The 17209-nt window shown below is 56.0% G+C and overlaps 1 protein-coding gene across 3 annotated transcripts in view; it reads left to right on the top strand.

Moving 5' to 3' along the window:
* KCNAB2 (potassium voltage-gated channel subfamily A regulatory beta subunit 2) overlaps positions 1–17209 on the top strand; it is a 106380-nt gene that overhangs the window by 38216 nt on the left and 50955 nt on the right. Inside the window, exons 2-4 of one of the 3 annotated variants that reach the window (XM_021707793.1) lie at positions 2562–2690; positions 3774–3815; positions 12920–13163. In XM_021707793.1, coding sequence (XP_021563468.1) covers positions 3782–3815; positions 12920–13163 — 278 coding nt within the window. In that variant the 5' untranslated portion in view covers positions 2562–2690; positions 3774–3781. Of the gene's footprint in view, positions 1–2561; positions 2691–3773; positions 3816–7627; positions 7887–12919; positions 13164–17209 lie in introns of those variants that run through there. The other 2 variants (XM_008048576.2, XM_008048575.1) reach the window with 2 other exon arrangements.

Here is a 17209-nt window from a genome sequence, read left to right as displayed (position 1 = left end):
TGCCTCCATGAAGAGGACCCAGTGTCACTCTTTCGGACAGCCTCCAGCAGTGGCACAGGGTGGGGCCTCAGCTAGCACTGTGTGTGTGAAGGAAGGCCTGGTCCTCTGACTGAAAGCACAACATCGTTGGGAGTTTAGCAACAGCTTTCTGAGGATTTTATTGAGAAGATTTGATCTCCTGCCTCTGAGTCACCTAGAAGCAACATGCTTGAGCAGCTAATGGGCTCAAGAAGAGACCACCCTTGAGGGCCCCCAGCCCCCAGTGCTGCAGGGTCTCAACTGCTCCCATACCAAGTAACCAACCATGATCCTCAGGAGAGACGCTCAAATACATTCCTGCCAGCCAGGAGCCCAGAAGTGCGTGTCCCTTGGCAACCTAGGGCATGCTATGCATCCTGCCCGTGAGCAGGTAAGACGTGTCTTGCATGGACCTGGGCAGATGGGAATCTCTGAGTGTCAGTGATCCTGAAGGAGCCACCAGAAGGGGTGGTCAGGAAGACCTGCAATGCCAACCCCCCTACCAGGGTCCATCTTCCAGTCAGGAGTAGCATGACAGGAGCATGTCGAGGGCCCGAGGGGGAGGGGTTTGCTGGAGTCACCACCCCATGGCTCCCGAGGAATCCACCTGGTAAGCCAGGAAACCAGCGTGAACGTCAACCACACTTCTGCTACATCTGCTACATAAGTGCATGTTGATTTCGAGTTATTCCTTTCTGAATGTGGTTCTTTAAGAATAAAGCCCTAGAGGACCCTAGCCAACCCCCACGGTATCTGCTAGGTTATCCCAGTGGGATAGAAGACAGAATCTTCACTGTGTCTTCTATCCCCACACACACTCACACCCCTTGCCCAGAGACTTCCAGTGTTAGCAGGACCTAAACCTGCACTGTGTGGACTCCAGGTGGAGGGTGATCTGAGGAAGCTCGGTGACAGGAGATGACTGTTCTGGGAAAGGAGCGAAACCCTCCAAATCCGCCGCTGGGCTGAGCATCTGGTTAACCACCCACATCACGGGCTGTGGTGGATGGGCGGGGCTGTGTTGTAAGCCGGGACCATCCCTTCACCCATGGGTACAGAACCACATGATTTCAGATCAGGGCACCTTTGCCCTCTCAGGAGCCAGGCCCTGTCTAGGCACCCGGGGCACAGAAGCAAGTGAGACCCGCAAAACCCCTACCCTCATGGGGCATGCCCTACTGAGGGAGCCAGAACACGACAGACCTATATGCAGACAGTGAGGGAAGCTGATATGGGCCGAGGAGCTGGGAGGGGACCCTGAGTGCCCCAGTTGGGACAGGCTTATGAAGGGGGACTGGGGCTGAGAAGGGCGGTGGTAAGGGTGTGGCAGACAGAAGGAGGCGCATGTGCAAAGGCCCTGTGGAGGTCGTGAGCTTGGCCTGTTGGAAAAGGCTGCGAGGCCAGGAGGGGAAGGAAGAGGCTGGGACCAGATTCGCTTTTGGAGCATAAGCCCCCACTGCTGGGTGGAACAAGGAGTATGGGACTGAGAGGGAGCGGGGGAGCCTCTGGATGGGGCCCCAGGGTGGCAGCGGGGGAAGTGGACAGGGGGCTGGACTTTGGCAGTTGTGCACATGCTCTATCCCTCTGTAACAAACTCCCCCAAACCCAGCGGCTGTCGGCAGCCCTGTGTCTTATCTCCTGGTGTCTGTGGGTCAGACGTTGAGGCAGGGCTGCAGGGTCTGCCGCCTCAGGACCCCAAGCTGCAGTTGAGGTGCCGGTCTGGGCCGGGCCCCCCTCGGGCACTTGGGAAGGATCTGCTTCTAGGCTCCCTGGTGGTTGAAAGGACCCCCTGCTTCGGGCTTTTGGGCTGAGGGCTCAGCTCTTCTCTGGCATGGGCCAGAGGCTGTCCCCAGTTCCTCCCATGTGACAACAATATGGTGAATATGGGCCTGTCCAGCACAGCAGCTTACCTCATCAGAGCCAGCGAGGGAGGGTCTACTGGCAAGAAAGAAGCCACACTCTGTCTCCTAATCCCGTCACCTTTGCCATATTCTGTTGGGTTAGAAGTGAGTTGCTGGGTCCAGCCCACAATCAAGGGGAGGGGACTACACGAGGGCAGGAGTGCCAGGAGCCGGGGTCGCTGGGCCATCAGACAAGCAGCCTCAGAAGCTCAGCAGCAGCACCGGGAAGCTGGCTGGGCTGGAGTCAGGGGCAAGAATGACCCTGAGGGACCACAAAGCCACTTCCTGGGAGGGGAAGATGGGCAGGAGCTCACTAAGTGTACAGATGCCCTCTGGGGCCATCTCTTCTGCACAGTGTGGGTGATGGAAACCTCCCGGGTTTCAGCAAAGCTGGGAGCTACGGAAGGACCCATGGCGCATCGGGCAGGCGTGTGCAGTGATGGTGGAAATGGTCACCTGGTCACCAGCCCCGTCGGGGCCCCGGGGGCCTGCCTACCTGCCTGTCTGTCGGATGAGGGACTCACCAATGCTTTGTGAACTCAGACAGCTTTCCAGGCTTTCAGGACCTCGGGGCCTCCTGGCCAGGCCTGGTTGATCTTTTATAATTACCACCCTTCCCTCCCCTACTGTGCTCTCTTCTAGAACTTTCCCTCCGTGAAGGATCGAGCAGGTCTGGACGAGTGAGGCTGGCTCCATGTATCCAGAGTCAACGACGGGCTCCCCAGCTCGGCTCTCCCTGCGGCAGACGGGCTCCCCTGGGATGATCTACAGGTGACCCCACCCCACCCACACCCAGGCCTGCCCCGGGGGAGGGGTCTCCAGGAGGGGCCCACAGACTTCCGCCCTTTAAAGAGTTGTGAGGAGCACACCCGTGAGAATTTCTCCAAGAGAAGAACGGAAGCTTTTACAAAGCAAAGTGGGAGGAGGGGAGGAGAAAAGCTTTTCCGGGGGCTTGAACCAGAACAGACTCTTTTCCTGTCCCTGACCCTTCTGAAATATTTCGTTTTGGGGTAGCAGACAGGCCCGACGTGAGTGCAGGGTCCCACCCGGCATTCTGTTGCTTGAATTTCACATGTAGAAGGGGCCCCTGTGGCCCCACCCGCTCCCCCAGCGCCCTGAGCGAGGCTCACAGTCTCACAGGCCTGTGGAGAACCGCGTCTGCCCACTTTCCAATGCCCGGAGGGGTGGGGGCGGCCAGGCTCCTTCGCGTCCTCCCATGGGTATTTCTGCCTGCACCACAGTCAGCGCTGAACAGCAGCATGGCCCGTGCAGGGCGTTCAGTAAGAGCTGAGGCTCCAGGATGGGACCCAGAACGCAGGAACAACCCGGCATGGGCGGGACCCCAACAGCCTGTTGGTCCCTGGGCAGCCGGACCTTTCTAGATCACTGTTAGGGCCCGAGCCAGAGCCAGTGTCTGTGGAAGCCACAGGAAAGGCGCATATCTGTCCTGACAAGAGCCACTATGCACGTGCAGATTTGCAGCAGGTGGGCTCCCAGCCTGCTGGATCTGAGGGTCTTCAGCCATTGTCCTTGGCATGTCACAGAGCACGTTCTAAAGCATGTTAGGGGCCAAAGAGACTCTCACCCAGGGGTTTACTGTGGGAACTAAGACCAGGCTGGGAGGGCCCCCCAGTTTCCACCCGGAGCAGCGCTGGGCTCTGCCTCTGTGTCCACCGGGTGGCGCTGCTGCAGAGCATTTGGTACCCGCCGCGTCCTCGGAGGCCGCCCTGAGTCGGCAGCGGGCAGGGGCCTCGGGCTGCGGGATGGCGACATGGGCTCCCGGGGTTGATGCCAATTGTGGACTGTCTCTCTTCTCTCCCCCTCTTTTTCTCTTTCCTCCATTGCTGTCCGAAGTACTCGATATGGGAGTCCCAAAAGACAGCTCCAGTTTTACAGGTAATGAGTCTTCGTTCTCCCTAAAACCTGGCCAGCTGAAGGCCGAGGCGTGGGTGGGAGGACCGTCCCCATCCCGAGCAGGGGGTGCTGGTGTTTCCTCTGGCAAGCCTGGCTCTGCCCAGCCCTATGCCTGCACACAGAGTGCCATGCAACAACCCGATGGGAAATGTGAAGTCAGGTCGATCGTGTGTTCATCTGCTAGAAGTTTGCTTTGATTTGGACAATTGGACGTCTGATACCTGCTTAGCTCTCAGCTGAATCCTCCATGAAAGCGTAGCTCGTCGGGCGGTGGGGGGGATGCCTTCCTGTTGGCTGCGCCGCTTCTGTCACCAGTAAAGGACCGTGTGGTGAGCCTATTGTCCCCCTTTGCCTGTGGGTTTGAGCTGATTTGGAACCAACAGAGCTTTCAGGTCCGTCGAAGACTAATGCCACCTTGGGGGTGTGAAGTACTGATGTGACTTGGATCAGGGTCGGGGTGAACTCAGCAATAGCTTTCTGATGACTTTTCCTGTTGGTGAATTAGCAAACTGGGTGTTTGCCTGGCAAGAGACCATTCCCCGGACACAGCATCAAGAGGCCCTGGCTTCCAGCCACCAGGGTGCTCTCGGACAAGGCTGTTCCTCCCTCGCGGCCACCTCTCTCTCACCTATAAAGTAGGGGTGCCCTTCTCAGCCGCCACTCTAGGAAGCACAGTGTCGGGGCTGCCCAGCACCCGCAGGTCAGCAGGCTCCCCGTCCTTGGGTCTGTGGGGGAATTGGTTGTGGCTGTTGGTGGCAGGTCCCTGGTATGGGCTGCTGCATCATGGCACTCAGGCTGGGGGTCGCTCTATTGGGAACCACCGCCCACTGTCACGCACACCCATGGGTGGCTGCGCTCTGGGCACTTATTGCCGTGTACCAGGACTCCCAAGGTGTGTGTGCGGGTGGGGCTGATTTCCACGTGGCCTCTCCCTCCCCACAGCCTGGGTACCTCTGATGGTGACCCTGGGCCTGGGTGCAAAGGCTCCTCTGGCACTGCTCAGTGCCCACAAGGTTTCCTCTTTGCGAGGAGCTTGAAGCCATACTTGAAGCTTCTTCCACTCTTGGATTCCACTGAAATTTTGGTTAAATAAGATATTGCCTGAAATAGTTAAATCTGCAAATGCTCTTTCTGGATAGAGTGTTTGTATCATGTTGTGTGCTGTGTGATGTAATGAGTCCTAATGAATATAAGGCGCTCGTCCCAGAGGATTTGACCCGTGAAACACACTTGTCCTGAGCTGTGTTCTCAGAGAGCCCGGGGTGCCTCAGTCCTTGAAGAGAAGGGGTGAGGGCAGATGGGCAGGCAGAAAATTCCCAAGTGCAGACAGACCAGCCAGCCCAAAGGGCCTGACCTCCAGGAGGGGCCGAGGAAGTGTGCCATATCACTGAGTTGAGTGAGTCTTCCACCCCACTCATGGCCCTTGGAACCCCACAGTTTCAACCCATTGTCCACCCCTTGGGAGCCCTCTAAATTAAAGCTGTCACCCCCAGGAACCTTCTCTGCCCCAAGGGCAAGCTCTGAAGACCTCCCTCTGGACCTCTCAGCTCCACATCCCGATGTCCACAGATTCTGGCCATCTTGCCCTTTTACTCTCCCGTGGGGTTTCTCCATGTAGACACTCGAGTGTCTATTGTAGAGCCTTTGGTATGATCATGAGGGGATGGGATCTTTGTTCACAGACTGGGGACTCCTCCCAGTGGGACACCCTCATCACACAGGCACTAAACATGATTGCCGGTGGTTGTTTAAGTTATTTAAGCCTGACCCTCTAACAGGGCAGAGGTGCTCAAGGCATGTGTCCTGCCCAGGGCTGCTCCCAGAAAGAGAAAGGAGGTAGACACTGTATCAGTCAGCTGATCCCCAAATGCTGCATAACAAACAGCACCAGAACTAAACTCATTGTCATGTAACCATGAGCATTTCTTTCTTGCCTCTGCATCTGTGGGTTGGCTGGAGTCAGCCGATCTAGACTGGGCTTGGCTGCGTCTGTCTCCAGGCTGGTTAGGTCTAGGAGTTCTCCATTCTCCTGTCCTTAACCAGGGCCTGTCTCATATGCATTCTTCCCATGGCAGCAGTGCTGGAGGAAAGGTCCGTGGTTGGGGCTGGAACACTGTCACCTCAGCTACATGCCCTTGGCCAGAGCAAGTCTCACCAACAAACCCAAAGTCAAAGGGCAAGGAAATTTATCCCCCCAGCAGCAGGAAAAACAAAGGCACATGGCAAAGGTTACAGGGACAGAGAAGGGTGAAGGATTGGGAGCAATAATGCAATCCACCCCAAAACCTGAGTACTTCTTATGGCATTTAAAAGGCAGAGCATGTCCTAGGAGAAGCCCAGAGAGCCTTGGGGGTTCTGAGGAGGGAGTGGACCAGGGAGAGAGCCAGGAAGGCTTCATAGAGAAGACAGTGCAGGGCTTGGACCTTGCACCTTAAAGACTGGGAAGAACATTCCAATGGATGTGACAGCCCAAGCTGCACCTTGAGGGTGTGCACAGAGAACAAAAAGTGGTGGTTACCAGACGGGGCCACCAGCGTTGTGATGGAGAGTCACGAGAAGCCGGACTGTAGAAGTGGGCTGGGGTCAGGTTGGGGGCCTTGAATGCCAAGTAAGGGGTGTGGATACATTTGGGGGACACTGGGGAGCCATGTGTGGTGTTTGAGCAGGGCAGGGGTCAGAGCTCTGCTGCAGGAAGGAAGCCTATTAACAGGGAGTAAGATAGGGAAAAGGGAGGCTGATACGGAGAGGCCAGATCATGCCCAGGAGAGGTGAAGAGACCTGACCTACATGGACAGCAGGGAGAGAAGGAAGGCTGGGGCTTGAGAGAAGGATGGCAGGTGCCCTCTCCATTGGGACTTGGCCACTGATGGGCGGGCGCTGAGAGGGACAGAGAAGAGCAGCAGCCGGGGAAGGAGAGGAGCCTCACTCAGGGTGGACTGCCGACTGCCACCCAGCCAGGGGCACAGGGCCACCAAAACCAGGGTGACCAGTGGACCCGTGAGGAGCTGCCAGAGTGGGCTTGGTCCTCGGGGAAAGCCATCCCAGGTCATCGCTGGGGCCTTCGCGGCTGGTAACACTCACCAGCCTCCTGCACCTCCTACCCCGCGGCCAGGGCACACATTTGCTATCCCCAGTCTGCACCCCAGTGGCAGCCGCCACTGTTTGTTCATGTGTCATGGGAGAGAGAGCACTACCTCCATCCCAAGTGCCCCATGCATTGGTGACTTTCTTAGCTGGAAGGTGCTGTCATGCTGGGATGATACACAGTGCCCCAGGGGTCGTGACCCGGGGGCCCCAGGTCAGCACTTCGTCCCAGCCCAGAGCTCAGCCTCGGTTGGGGCAGTCTCAGAGCACTTCCCCAAGCCAGGTCAGGATGTGGGCCTTAAGGAGGGGCTCCTGTGCCCCTGCCTGGGGGAGTGGCAGTGTGGTGTCCAAGCAGCTGACTTCTGGAACCTTCCTGCCGTGGATAGGTACTGGCAGTATAGGACCTGCAGTCTGGGGTACATCCTGGTGCTGAGGGGAGGCCTCTCCAGACCCCCCTGGCCGCGGGTGGCGGTCAAGCCCCCAGCTCCCCGCTGCGGACTCAGTTCAGAATTAGGTAGGGCGCAATAGCTGCTGTGTCCCACATCCACATAACCCCTGTCTCCCTGTGGCTCCGAGGGTTCGTGTCTCTGGCATGTGAGGACGGACAAGGCGGCGAGGGTGGGTGTGAGGGAAGGATAGGACCCCCCACCGAGGGCTGCACCCCAACTGGGTGCCAGGATCGGCCTCGCCAGATTGCGCCACAGAGCTGGCTTCCCAGGCTTTTAGGAGAAGAGGCGCTCGTGAATAATTCAGCCTCTTGTGCTGAGATGAAAACGCCCTAATAGAGCTAATGGACTCGCTGCCTCAAAACCTGACCCTGGTGGGACTTATCTCGCTCACCGATTGCTTCTGACGTCCTGCAGTGACACTCCCTAATGAACAAGCCTCCACACCAGATCCTTAGAGCGTCTGGTGATCCCTAATAAACTAGACGGCGGCCTTTTAGTGCACAGACGCCCACGAAGGCAGGTGAGTTCTCCCTTCAGCCCTTGGAATGGACCTTGCAGCCACCTTTTTAGGGAGGTTGCTGCTCAGGGACAGGTGTCACCGGGAACTAAAATAACAGAGGGGTTGATATTTGGGGATACTTTTGACTGATCTGAAATTAGACCCTCCGCATTTTTTTAAAGCAGAAAACCTTGGAGAAGAGCTGGTCCTCGGTAAACCTGGGATGACCGTGGTGGGTGGGTGGGAAGCGGGTCTCTGCCTGGCAGCACTGCGCGGACAGGGGTGCTTCCTGCTCAAGCCCGCTGGCCTCCCCGTCCCACCCCAGGCTGGCTGCTTTCCTGTCTGCCAGAGACACGTTCTCCCAGCTCCTACCTTGTGTACACCACTGATTGCTATTCGGCATTTTTGAGTCTCGCCACTAGCGCGGTCAAGGAGGTTTGGTTGCTGTCTGAAAAGCCTGTCCAGGAAGTGCACGCTGAGATCCAGGGGCTGCTTGTCTGGACCGTGGTTTGCTGATTGTCCTTGAGTGAAGATGGTCTTATGTTTGCGCTGATCCGATGCCCTGCATTAGAGCCACACCTGGGGTGGTGGCAGCTCCCCTCCACTCCTGCTTGCAAGAACTTTGGCCAGTCCCTCTGCTGTGTAGACAGATGTCATCGCTTGGAAGAGATGCCAGATTCCTTCTCCTCTCACAATTTATGCCTTGTTGGCATGCAGTAAACAGACCGCAACTCAGAACTTCCAGGTGGAAGGCTCTTTAGGGAGGGCGTGACTCCCATGGACTTAATGAGGTTAATGTCTTCGTTTCATTTTTCCATGTCACAGTGTTAATTCACGTGAATTCCCCCGAGGCCCCCGTCTACAAGAATAGACTTGCAGCAGGCAGGCCCCAGCCCAGGAAAGAGACTGTAGGCGCCTCATAATTAGCAATGGCTGTTGAGGAGAGGGCTCGTTTTTCTTGGTACCAACATGGTGGGGAGTGCCAGGGCTCAGAGAACCTCCCTGTGGAAAGCAGCTGGGGTCTGGGATATTTCGAATCAGAGGTCAGGGGTCACGTGCTTCTGAACGCAGGGAGCAGGAGACCCGAGGCAGGAGCCCAGCGGTGGGCCTCCCCTTGCTCCTCCCTGGCGATGTCCTGTCTGGGGCCATCCAGGGACCTGACTCTGCTAGAGCCACCTTCCAAAACACATGGAAAAGAGCCTCAACTGGAGGGAGTTCGGGGTGGGGCTGGCCTCTGTCCTCTGCCCCCGGACAGTCTCGGGCAGAGCTGACAGCCATGGCACGTGCCCATCCTTCCTCCACAGGGAAAGTCTTCCCAGGCCTTCCCAGAGTCACAGGGGGCCCTCCTTGCCTCAGACCCCTCGTGGCACCTCACCTTTCCACCCTGTGCCAGGGACTGCCATGCCTACCCACCCCCCACTTCGGCCTGAGCCCTGCACCACAGGGACACACTCGAGGCAGGAGGCTCTGGACCCCTCCGTGCTGTGGGGTCTCGCGTACAGGCCAGCTCCCAGGGCCATGAGATGCGCTATAAAGGAGGATCCCAAGCAGGAAGACTGCAGCCCCACAGAGGGACACCCTGTAAGTCCTGGCCACACGGCTGAGAGCTCACCAAGGCCTTTCTCTCCTTTCCCAGCTAGACGTCCCGGCCCCACCCTCCACCTGACTTGCCGGGAATGTGTGTGTTCTCTGCTAGAAGGGGGTGATATCAGCTTCTCTTTGGATCCTGTTCAGCACCTTCCAATGGGGTTTGGTATCCGTGGGCCTGGCTTGTCTCTCAAGCCAGTGGTCACAGAGCCCCTCTCAGAGAATCACTCTAGAGGCAGTAGAGGGGCCCGAATTCCTGGAGGGGGTTCATCCTAGGAAGTGGGAGCCTAGACGCTCCAGGCAGCAGTACCAGCTCTGCCTGCCAACCTCTGGCTGTGGATTTTTCTCTCTACGGCATTTATCATGACTGGTGTCATGTCCCATGTCCCCCATGCAGTAGACTCCCAGTTGTGTTACCAGCTCCTGCCCATTTGCCCAAAGGCTAGTCCCACACAGCCCTCGGCATCCTGGTGCAACAGGCAACCTCTGCCAGCCCATTTCACAGACATGGAGACCGAGGCTGGGAGCAGCCACAATGTCTGCCTGGGTCGTACCATGAGAAGGTAACAAACAGAGGTGCCCCCGTCTATACCCTGGGCACTCAGCCTGTCTTCCCACCCCTGGGGCCTTGACTGCATTTCCAGAGCCAAAGCAGGCCCAGACCGCTTCTTGCGGGTAATGTCTTGAAAGCTAATGGCTATTGATCTTGGCCTGGATGGGTCTGGTGGGGAGCGTGCATGTCTGAGCTGGGTCCTGTTTTTCGGGAAGAGCCCAGCAGCTGTAACCTGTCCACTGGCCTCTCTGAAAACAGGCCCCAGGGGAGCAAGGGCTGGCTTCCATTCACCCGCACAGCCACCTCAGAGGCAGAGGCCTGCCTCGAACTTGGAGAGAGGGGAATGGTGGGTCCACAGGCAGGGAGGGGAGCTGGTGCTGCTGCCTGTGGGTGTCTGGGGGCCCACTTCCTAAGCTGAACCCCGTCCAGGAATCTAGGCCCCTCGACTGCCTCCAGCGTGATTCTCCTGGAAGGCGGGGCTTTTTGTGCCAGGGATATCCCTGCCACTTATTGTCCAGAGGCCCTGCAGTCCTCCAGCCCCCCACCCCCAGATATGAACAGTGGTGAGTGCAAGTCCTGACATGTGAACCCCCACCAAGAAAGGGCACCCTGCAGGAAGCCCCTGGGCCTGAGTCAGGGTTCAGCCCAGCCCCAGCCACTAACTGGCTAGGCATGTTAAGGAAACGCCCAGGTACTGACCCTGGTCAGCCTTTGGAAGCCCAGGCCGTGGTTGCTTTTCTGTATCTGAGCCCCTCCTCCAAGCATGAGGGGCACTTCTGTGGACACTGGGCAGGTGGATGTGGCAGCAGGCAGAAGGGTCCCTGCCCTCCTGAACCTTACTTCAGGGGGGTAGACACAACGTAAGACGGAACAGCACCTGCCTGGCAGATGATGATAAGTGCCCTGGGGAAAGACCCAGTGGGAAGGAGGCAGGGACATGTGGGTGGGGCGGAGGGTCTGTGGGAAATGCAGGAGCCCCCAGGTCTGTGGTCATAAGACAAGGTGCTGGCTGTGAGTGACAGGCTCAACAGCCTGCCCTGAGGAGACGTTGGATGCCTGGCCTGCAGGGCCAGAGCCTGTGTGGATGCTGCTCCCCATCTCCCTGCTGGGTCCTCGGGCTCTCCTTGCCCACTGCTCTCTCTTGAGTTCGGATCCCAGTTTCCCTACCTTATTGAGAGAATTGCGGTTCCCTCAACCAACATTCGCATGGGCGTGATGGGACAGATACAAGTGACAGTCCCTGCAAGTGAGATAAAGACGATACTTGCAGGGAAACTCCCTGAAGGGGCAGCCAAGGGGCTCTTGGAGGGACCCCTCTCTGGCGCACATGGCCAAGCAGTTACAGGTCAGCCAGGCTGGTCACCCATCCCAGAGGAAGGACTCTGGCACACAGGGTGCATCTCAAACCCCATGCCCCCCATGGGTCCTTCCTCTGGCCCCTGAAGAAGCCAAACAGGCAGCCCATTGCAGTCACCCAAGGATGCAGTCAACCCAGGGTGACTCCAGGGAAACTCTACCCCCCTCAGGGCCATGCCAGAGCCTCTGCAGCTGCCTCAGCTTCTGGAACAGCCCTCAACTCCTTCCTAGGGATACTCGAACTTGCTCTCTCTTGGGGCAGAAGGCAGGAACAGTACTGGCTCCCTCCCAGCTCTAGGCAGCACCAGGGTCCCACACTACAGCGGACCGAGCTGAAATGGTGGCTTCCCATCTGTACCTTCTCTCCCTGGTGAGGATGCCAGGACCGCTGTGCAGGCCTCTGGGCTGAGACAGAGGCTTTGGTCAGATGGGTGGCAGTCGCTGGGTTGCAAACCTCCTGCCCCAGGCCTGTCACCGTGTCCTTGCTGCCCATCCACAGATCCCACGGAATGGGGTCTCACAGTCTGATGTCTCCCTCACTGATGCGCTCACTCTTGTGTGCGTGAATTAACACCAGTGGACACACGCTTCTCCTCTGGCCTTTTTTTTAATTGGCCACTATCTCTTAGGGCTCATGCATGTCACTCCACGTTGAGATGCCTCATTCTTGATGGCAGCAGAGTCCCACCCTATGGATGGACTGTCATTTATGTAACCAGTTTCCCTGTAAGGGACATTCATATTGCTGTTAGCTTCCAAGAGTGTGTGCTCATCATTCAGGATGACTCTAGCCATGACTCTCGCCACAGAAACTTGGAATCACCCAGTCCTGTCTAGGCCTGTTTCCCACCATCTGCCCCCACCACCTTCAGTGCATTCTGCTTAGTCTTCCTACTGCAAAAAGCTTTAAGCCCCAGTCTCTGCTGGTGCTGCTGTGCTTTTGACACTCAAAGCATGTGTAGTGTAGATAACACTTCCCTTTACAAGGCTGTGAACAAGTTGGGCCCTTCTGGGGCAGGGCCCCTGGCATGTGAGGGACAGGTGTCCCGCTGGCATCACACTAGAGTTTGCTTCAGTGACAGCTATGCCTTGTGCTTCCCCAGGGACGGCCCTTCACATGGTCTTGCCCTGGGGACCACTTCAAGAGAGCCCCATGATGTGGCCCCACGGTCGTCCTGGGACAGCAGTGCTGGTCGTCAGCGTGAGGGGTCCGGGCTGTGCATGCTGTCTGCACTCCTTTCCATTGAGAGCACTCTGGAGCGCGGCTCCCCTGCCCAGAATGCAGCCTTGCCTGTGCTTGTCTCAGGGGCGCCGGGGACAGAGGAGAGCAGCTTAGCCAGAGTTCCCAATGGTGTCGCTTTGAGGACTGGGGGGCTCACGTCAAGAGGTGTTCCCCTCCAGGGCCAGGTCTCATTCCCAGGCACCAAGACCCTGTGGTGGTGGCTCTGGTTGGAGGGTGTTTTGCTCAGCCACCCCCTACCCTGGGCCTGCCGTCCAGCCTGGGGTGCAGGGTGGGGGGAGGCCTCGCACACTCTCTAACCCATCCCCGTCCGGACAGTGGCAGCTCCTGGGTGCAGCGGCACCATGTTGTCCATGACGTACAGTGAGAGTCTGCGGAGCGTGAGCGGCAGGTGCCACTCTGACTGGGCCCTGCACCCCGTCCGCCAGACCGGCACGCTGGAACTGCTGCGGCTGCGGGAGGTGCGGGTGGCCGCCCAGGCCAGGAACATGGAGAGCTTCCTCCGCATGCACGGCCTCTCCCTGGACGGCTGCACCGCCCGGCGCACGGGCATGAAATATCGGTAAGGGCCGGGCAGGGAAAGGGTGGGAGGTCAGTTCCAACCACATCAAAACGTGTAGCAAAAGAAAAAAAAGGCAATGGCTCATGCCTGTCATCCCAGCACTTTGGGAGATGGAAGCAAGAGGATTGCCCGAGTTCAGAGGTTCAAGATCAGCCTGGGCAACTTAGCAAGACCTCATCTAACAATAAATCAACAAATTAGCGAGGTATGGTGGCCCGCACCTGTGGTTCCAGCTACCTGGAAGACTGAGGCGAAAGGATCACCTGAGCCCAGCAGGTCGAGGCTGCGGTGGCTGTGAGCAACATGCCCCTGCCTTCCAGCCTGGGTGACAGAGTGAGACTCCTACTCAAAAAAAAAAAAAAATTGACTGTAGACCTATCCTAGTCAAAGATAAGCACCATTCAGAGTTTGATATTTTCTCCAAAGAAAGAATGTCATTTCTGGGGGGGGAAGGGTTACAAAAGGAGTAGATGTGCTGTTTCATTCGTCTCTTACAACTTCATTAGGACAGATCAGTAATCAGGAGTTGACGAAGCGTGAATTAGTAAAGATCCCTCAGTCACCACCTCCAGCAACAAATCCATTCTGGCAGCAGAAACCCGGGTTGCATTCTGGGGACAGGCAAGTGCCCTGCTCCTTTATGGCCCTAGCCAGGCTATCCTGATGGGAATTGGGTTTAGCAGGTGGCCCGTGCATGGGCCACGTCACACTGTAACCGTGAGAGTAAAGGCTGGAGACTAGACGTCTCATGTGTCCTCCACATGGCAGGCATGCGGGTCTAAATGTCTTAGAACCTCAGAAGGAAATATGTCATTGACTTCAGCACCGGGGACAGCGCCCACTGGCTGTCTTTCTCCTCTGAAACCCCTGGAAAGTGATCCTGGAGTGCTTCTGGTTATAAATCCCTACACATTGCAGACATGCTGCTTTATTTCCTGTGCCTCTGAGGAACAAGCCCTTGTCAGAACCAGTTGGCTAAAGGGGATCCTCTCTACCCAGTCCTTGTAGAGTTGCCAAATGTCGCAAATGTAAATGCAGGATGTCCAGTTCAGTTAGAGTTTCAGATAAACCAGGAATAACTTGTTTGTATAAATATGTCCCATGTGATATTTGGGACATGCTGGTATTAGTAAGTTACTCATGGTTTATCTGAAGTTCACATTTAACTGGGTGTCCTGTATTTTACCTGGCAACACTAAACCTTGGCTTATATCTGAGACAGGCCCCAGGGGTTACCTGGCTGCTCTGGAGGGGAGAGTGGAGGCCAGAACTGTTTCATGAATATTTTCTCCTGTGGACAACGTGCCTGGTCTTTCAGCCCATTATTTGAGCATGTGGCCATAGTTTAAAGAAACAAGATAGCTGGGCATGGTGGCCCAGCCTGTAATCCCAGTACTTTGGGAGGCCGAGGCAAGAAAATTGCCTGAGCCCAGGGGTTCGAGACCAGCCTGGGCAACTTGGTGAGACCTTGTCTCTACGATAAGCCACAAAATAGCCGTGCATGGTGGCATGCGTCTGTAGTTCCAGCTACTTGGAAGGTTGAGGCAAAAGGATCACCTAAGCCCAGCAGGTCAAAGCTGTGGTGTCCATGAACATGCCATTGCACTCCAGCCTGGGTGACAAGAGTGAAGCTCCAACTCAAAAGAAAAGAAAAGAAAAGAAACAAGACACTTCTGCTGTGAGTTCATTAGGTGGCAGAGTTTGAAACCTTTGTATTCTGAATCCAGCTATAAGGAAAGGAAAGAGGGTCAGCTAGTTTGGCCACAGCTGACCTCCCAACTCTGAAGGAAATTTCTCAAGAGGGAGCCTGTGTGTTTTTTAAATTTTTATTCTTTCGACTACTCATTTGTTTTTCAAGTTAAGTTCTCACTTGTTCAAACAGGCTGGAGTGCAGCTGCACAGTCATGACTCACCACAGCCTTGATCTTCTGGGCTCAGGAGATCCTTCTGCCTCAGCCTTCCAAGTTACTGGGACCACAGGCGTGCACCACCATGCCTGACTAATTTTTTAATTTTTTGGGGGGGGGTTGTTTGCCTTTGTAGAGTTTCACTATATTGCCCAAACCGGACTTGAACTCCTGGGCTCAGGCAGTTCTACCTCAGCCTCCCCAAATGCTGGGATAACAGACATGAGCCACTGCGCTGGGCCTGGCTAATCACTGATACCTTTCATTTATTAGCAAATACTTATTGAAAGTCTCCCTGGCTCCAGATCTTGGAGATGCTGCATGAACAAGGTCAACCAGGTCCTCACCCTGGAACCACGTCCTGGTGGGGGAGACAGAGAAAAAGCATACCCACACATGTACATGCTCCAAGAGCAGCCACAGGCCCAAGGCAGGAATGCAGGGCTGTGGGGTGGAGAAAGACCCAGCGGCAGGGAGACTGAGATGGAACCTTCTGAGAGAGGGTGGACTTAAAGATGTGGAGAAGAAGCTTCCAGACCCAGGGGAGAGGGACACGTTAGAAGAGATGAGTTAAGACCCAGGTGGCTGGGCTGGAGTCAGGAAGGGGGAGAGTGTGAGCAGATGCGGTGTGAGGGGCCGGGCCTTATCCTCCAAACTCTGGGGAGACTTCAGCTTCCTTGGGTGTGTCTAGGGTTTGTAATGGGAGAGGGTGTCATGGGATTGAATCATGCCTCCCACAACTCACATCTGCCCTGAAGCTCAGAATGTGACCTTATTTGGGGGTTCTTAATTTTTTATTTTTTTAGAGAGAGGGTCCTGCTCTGTCACCCAGGCTAGAATGCAGTGATATGATCATAGCTCACTGCAGCCTCAAAACTCCTCAGTCTCCTGAGCAGCTGGGACTACAGGACCACCATGCCTGGCTGCTTTTTAAAATGTTTTTGAGACAGGCACAGTGGCTCACGCCTATAATCCCAGCACTTTGGGAGGCAGAGACGAGAGGATTGCCTGGGTCTGGGGTTCAAGACCATCCTGGGCAACTTGGTGAGAACTCATCTTACAATAACTCAAAAAAATAGCCAAGCCTGGTGGCACGCACCTGTAGTTCCAGCTACTTGGAAGGCTAAAGCGGAAAGGAAAGAGGGTCAGCTAGTTTGGCCACAGCACTGCCTGAGCCCAGCAGATTGAGGCTGCAGCAGCCGTGAGCGTGTTGCTGCACTCCAGCATGGGCAACAGAGTGAGACTCCAATTAAAAAAAAAAAGTTTTTGTATAGATGGAGTCTTTCTATGTTGCCCAGGCTGGTCTCAAGCTCCTGGCCTCAAGCAGTGTCCCCCCACTCTGCTTTCCAAAGTGTTAGGATTATAGATGTGAACCACTGTACCCAGCCAGAATGTGACCTTGTTTGAAAATAGGGTCTTTGCAGATGTAATTAGTTAAATTAAGGGGAGGTCATACTGAATTAGGGTGGACCCTAAATCTGATGACTGATGTCCTCATAAGAAGGCCATGTGGCAGTGGAGGCAGAGAGTGGAGCCCCCCAGAAACTGGAAGAGGGAAGAAGTACTCCCATCAGAGCCTTTGGAGGGTGTGTGGCCCTGCTAGCACCAGAATTTTAGCCTTCCGGCCTTCAGACTATAAAAGATGCATTTCTGCTGTCCTGAACCCGGGATGCCCCAAGGAAATGTCTGTACCGCCTCTGAGCCACTGCAGAACGAACTGTGGGGTATAATACCCTGGGGAGTCTCTCCTCGGGGAGTGGAGGAGCTGAGGAAATGCCGTGCGCCTTCAGGGCCGATGGACCAAAGGTTGTCCCTCCCACGGGCCCTCGCTCTAGCTGGTGAATTTCCTCTTGCTGCACCCTGGCCAGGGCGGGGGTGCCCCATGACTCATGCCACCAGTTATTAAAGATCCCAGATAAACACCGTTCTGTGGTTACCTCTTCTCCGTCGGCGCCTGAGATGGCTCTCGGCTAAACTTGGTCTTCAATATTAATATGAAGAAGATACTGCCTCGAGATAGGAGCAGCGGGGAATCAGCTGTGCCCCAGGCCTGTGTTTATCAGGCGAACTGAGCCTGCAGCTGGTGGGGTGAGGGTGGGAGCCTTTCTTGTTAATTTCTCCTTTTTTTTTTTTTTTTTT

This window comes from Carlito syrichta, unplaced genomic scaffold, assembly GCF_000164805.1.
Source record: "Carlito syrichta isolate Samal-C Ts95f unplaced genomic scaffold, Tarsius_syrichta-2.0.1 Scaffold126411, whole genome shotgun sequence".
Lineage (NCBI taxonomy): Eukaryota > Metazoa > Chordata > Mammalia > Primates > Tarsiidae > Carlito > Carlito syrichta.
This window is presented reverse-complemented; position numbering and strand designations above follow the sequence as displayed.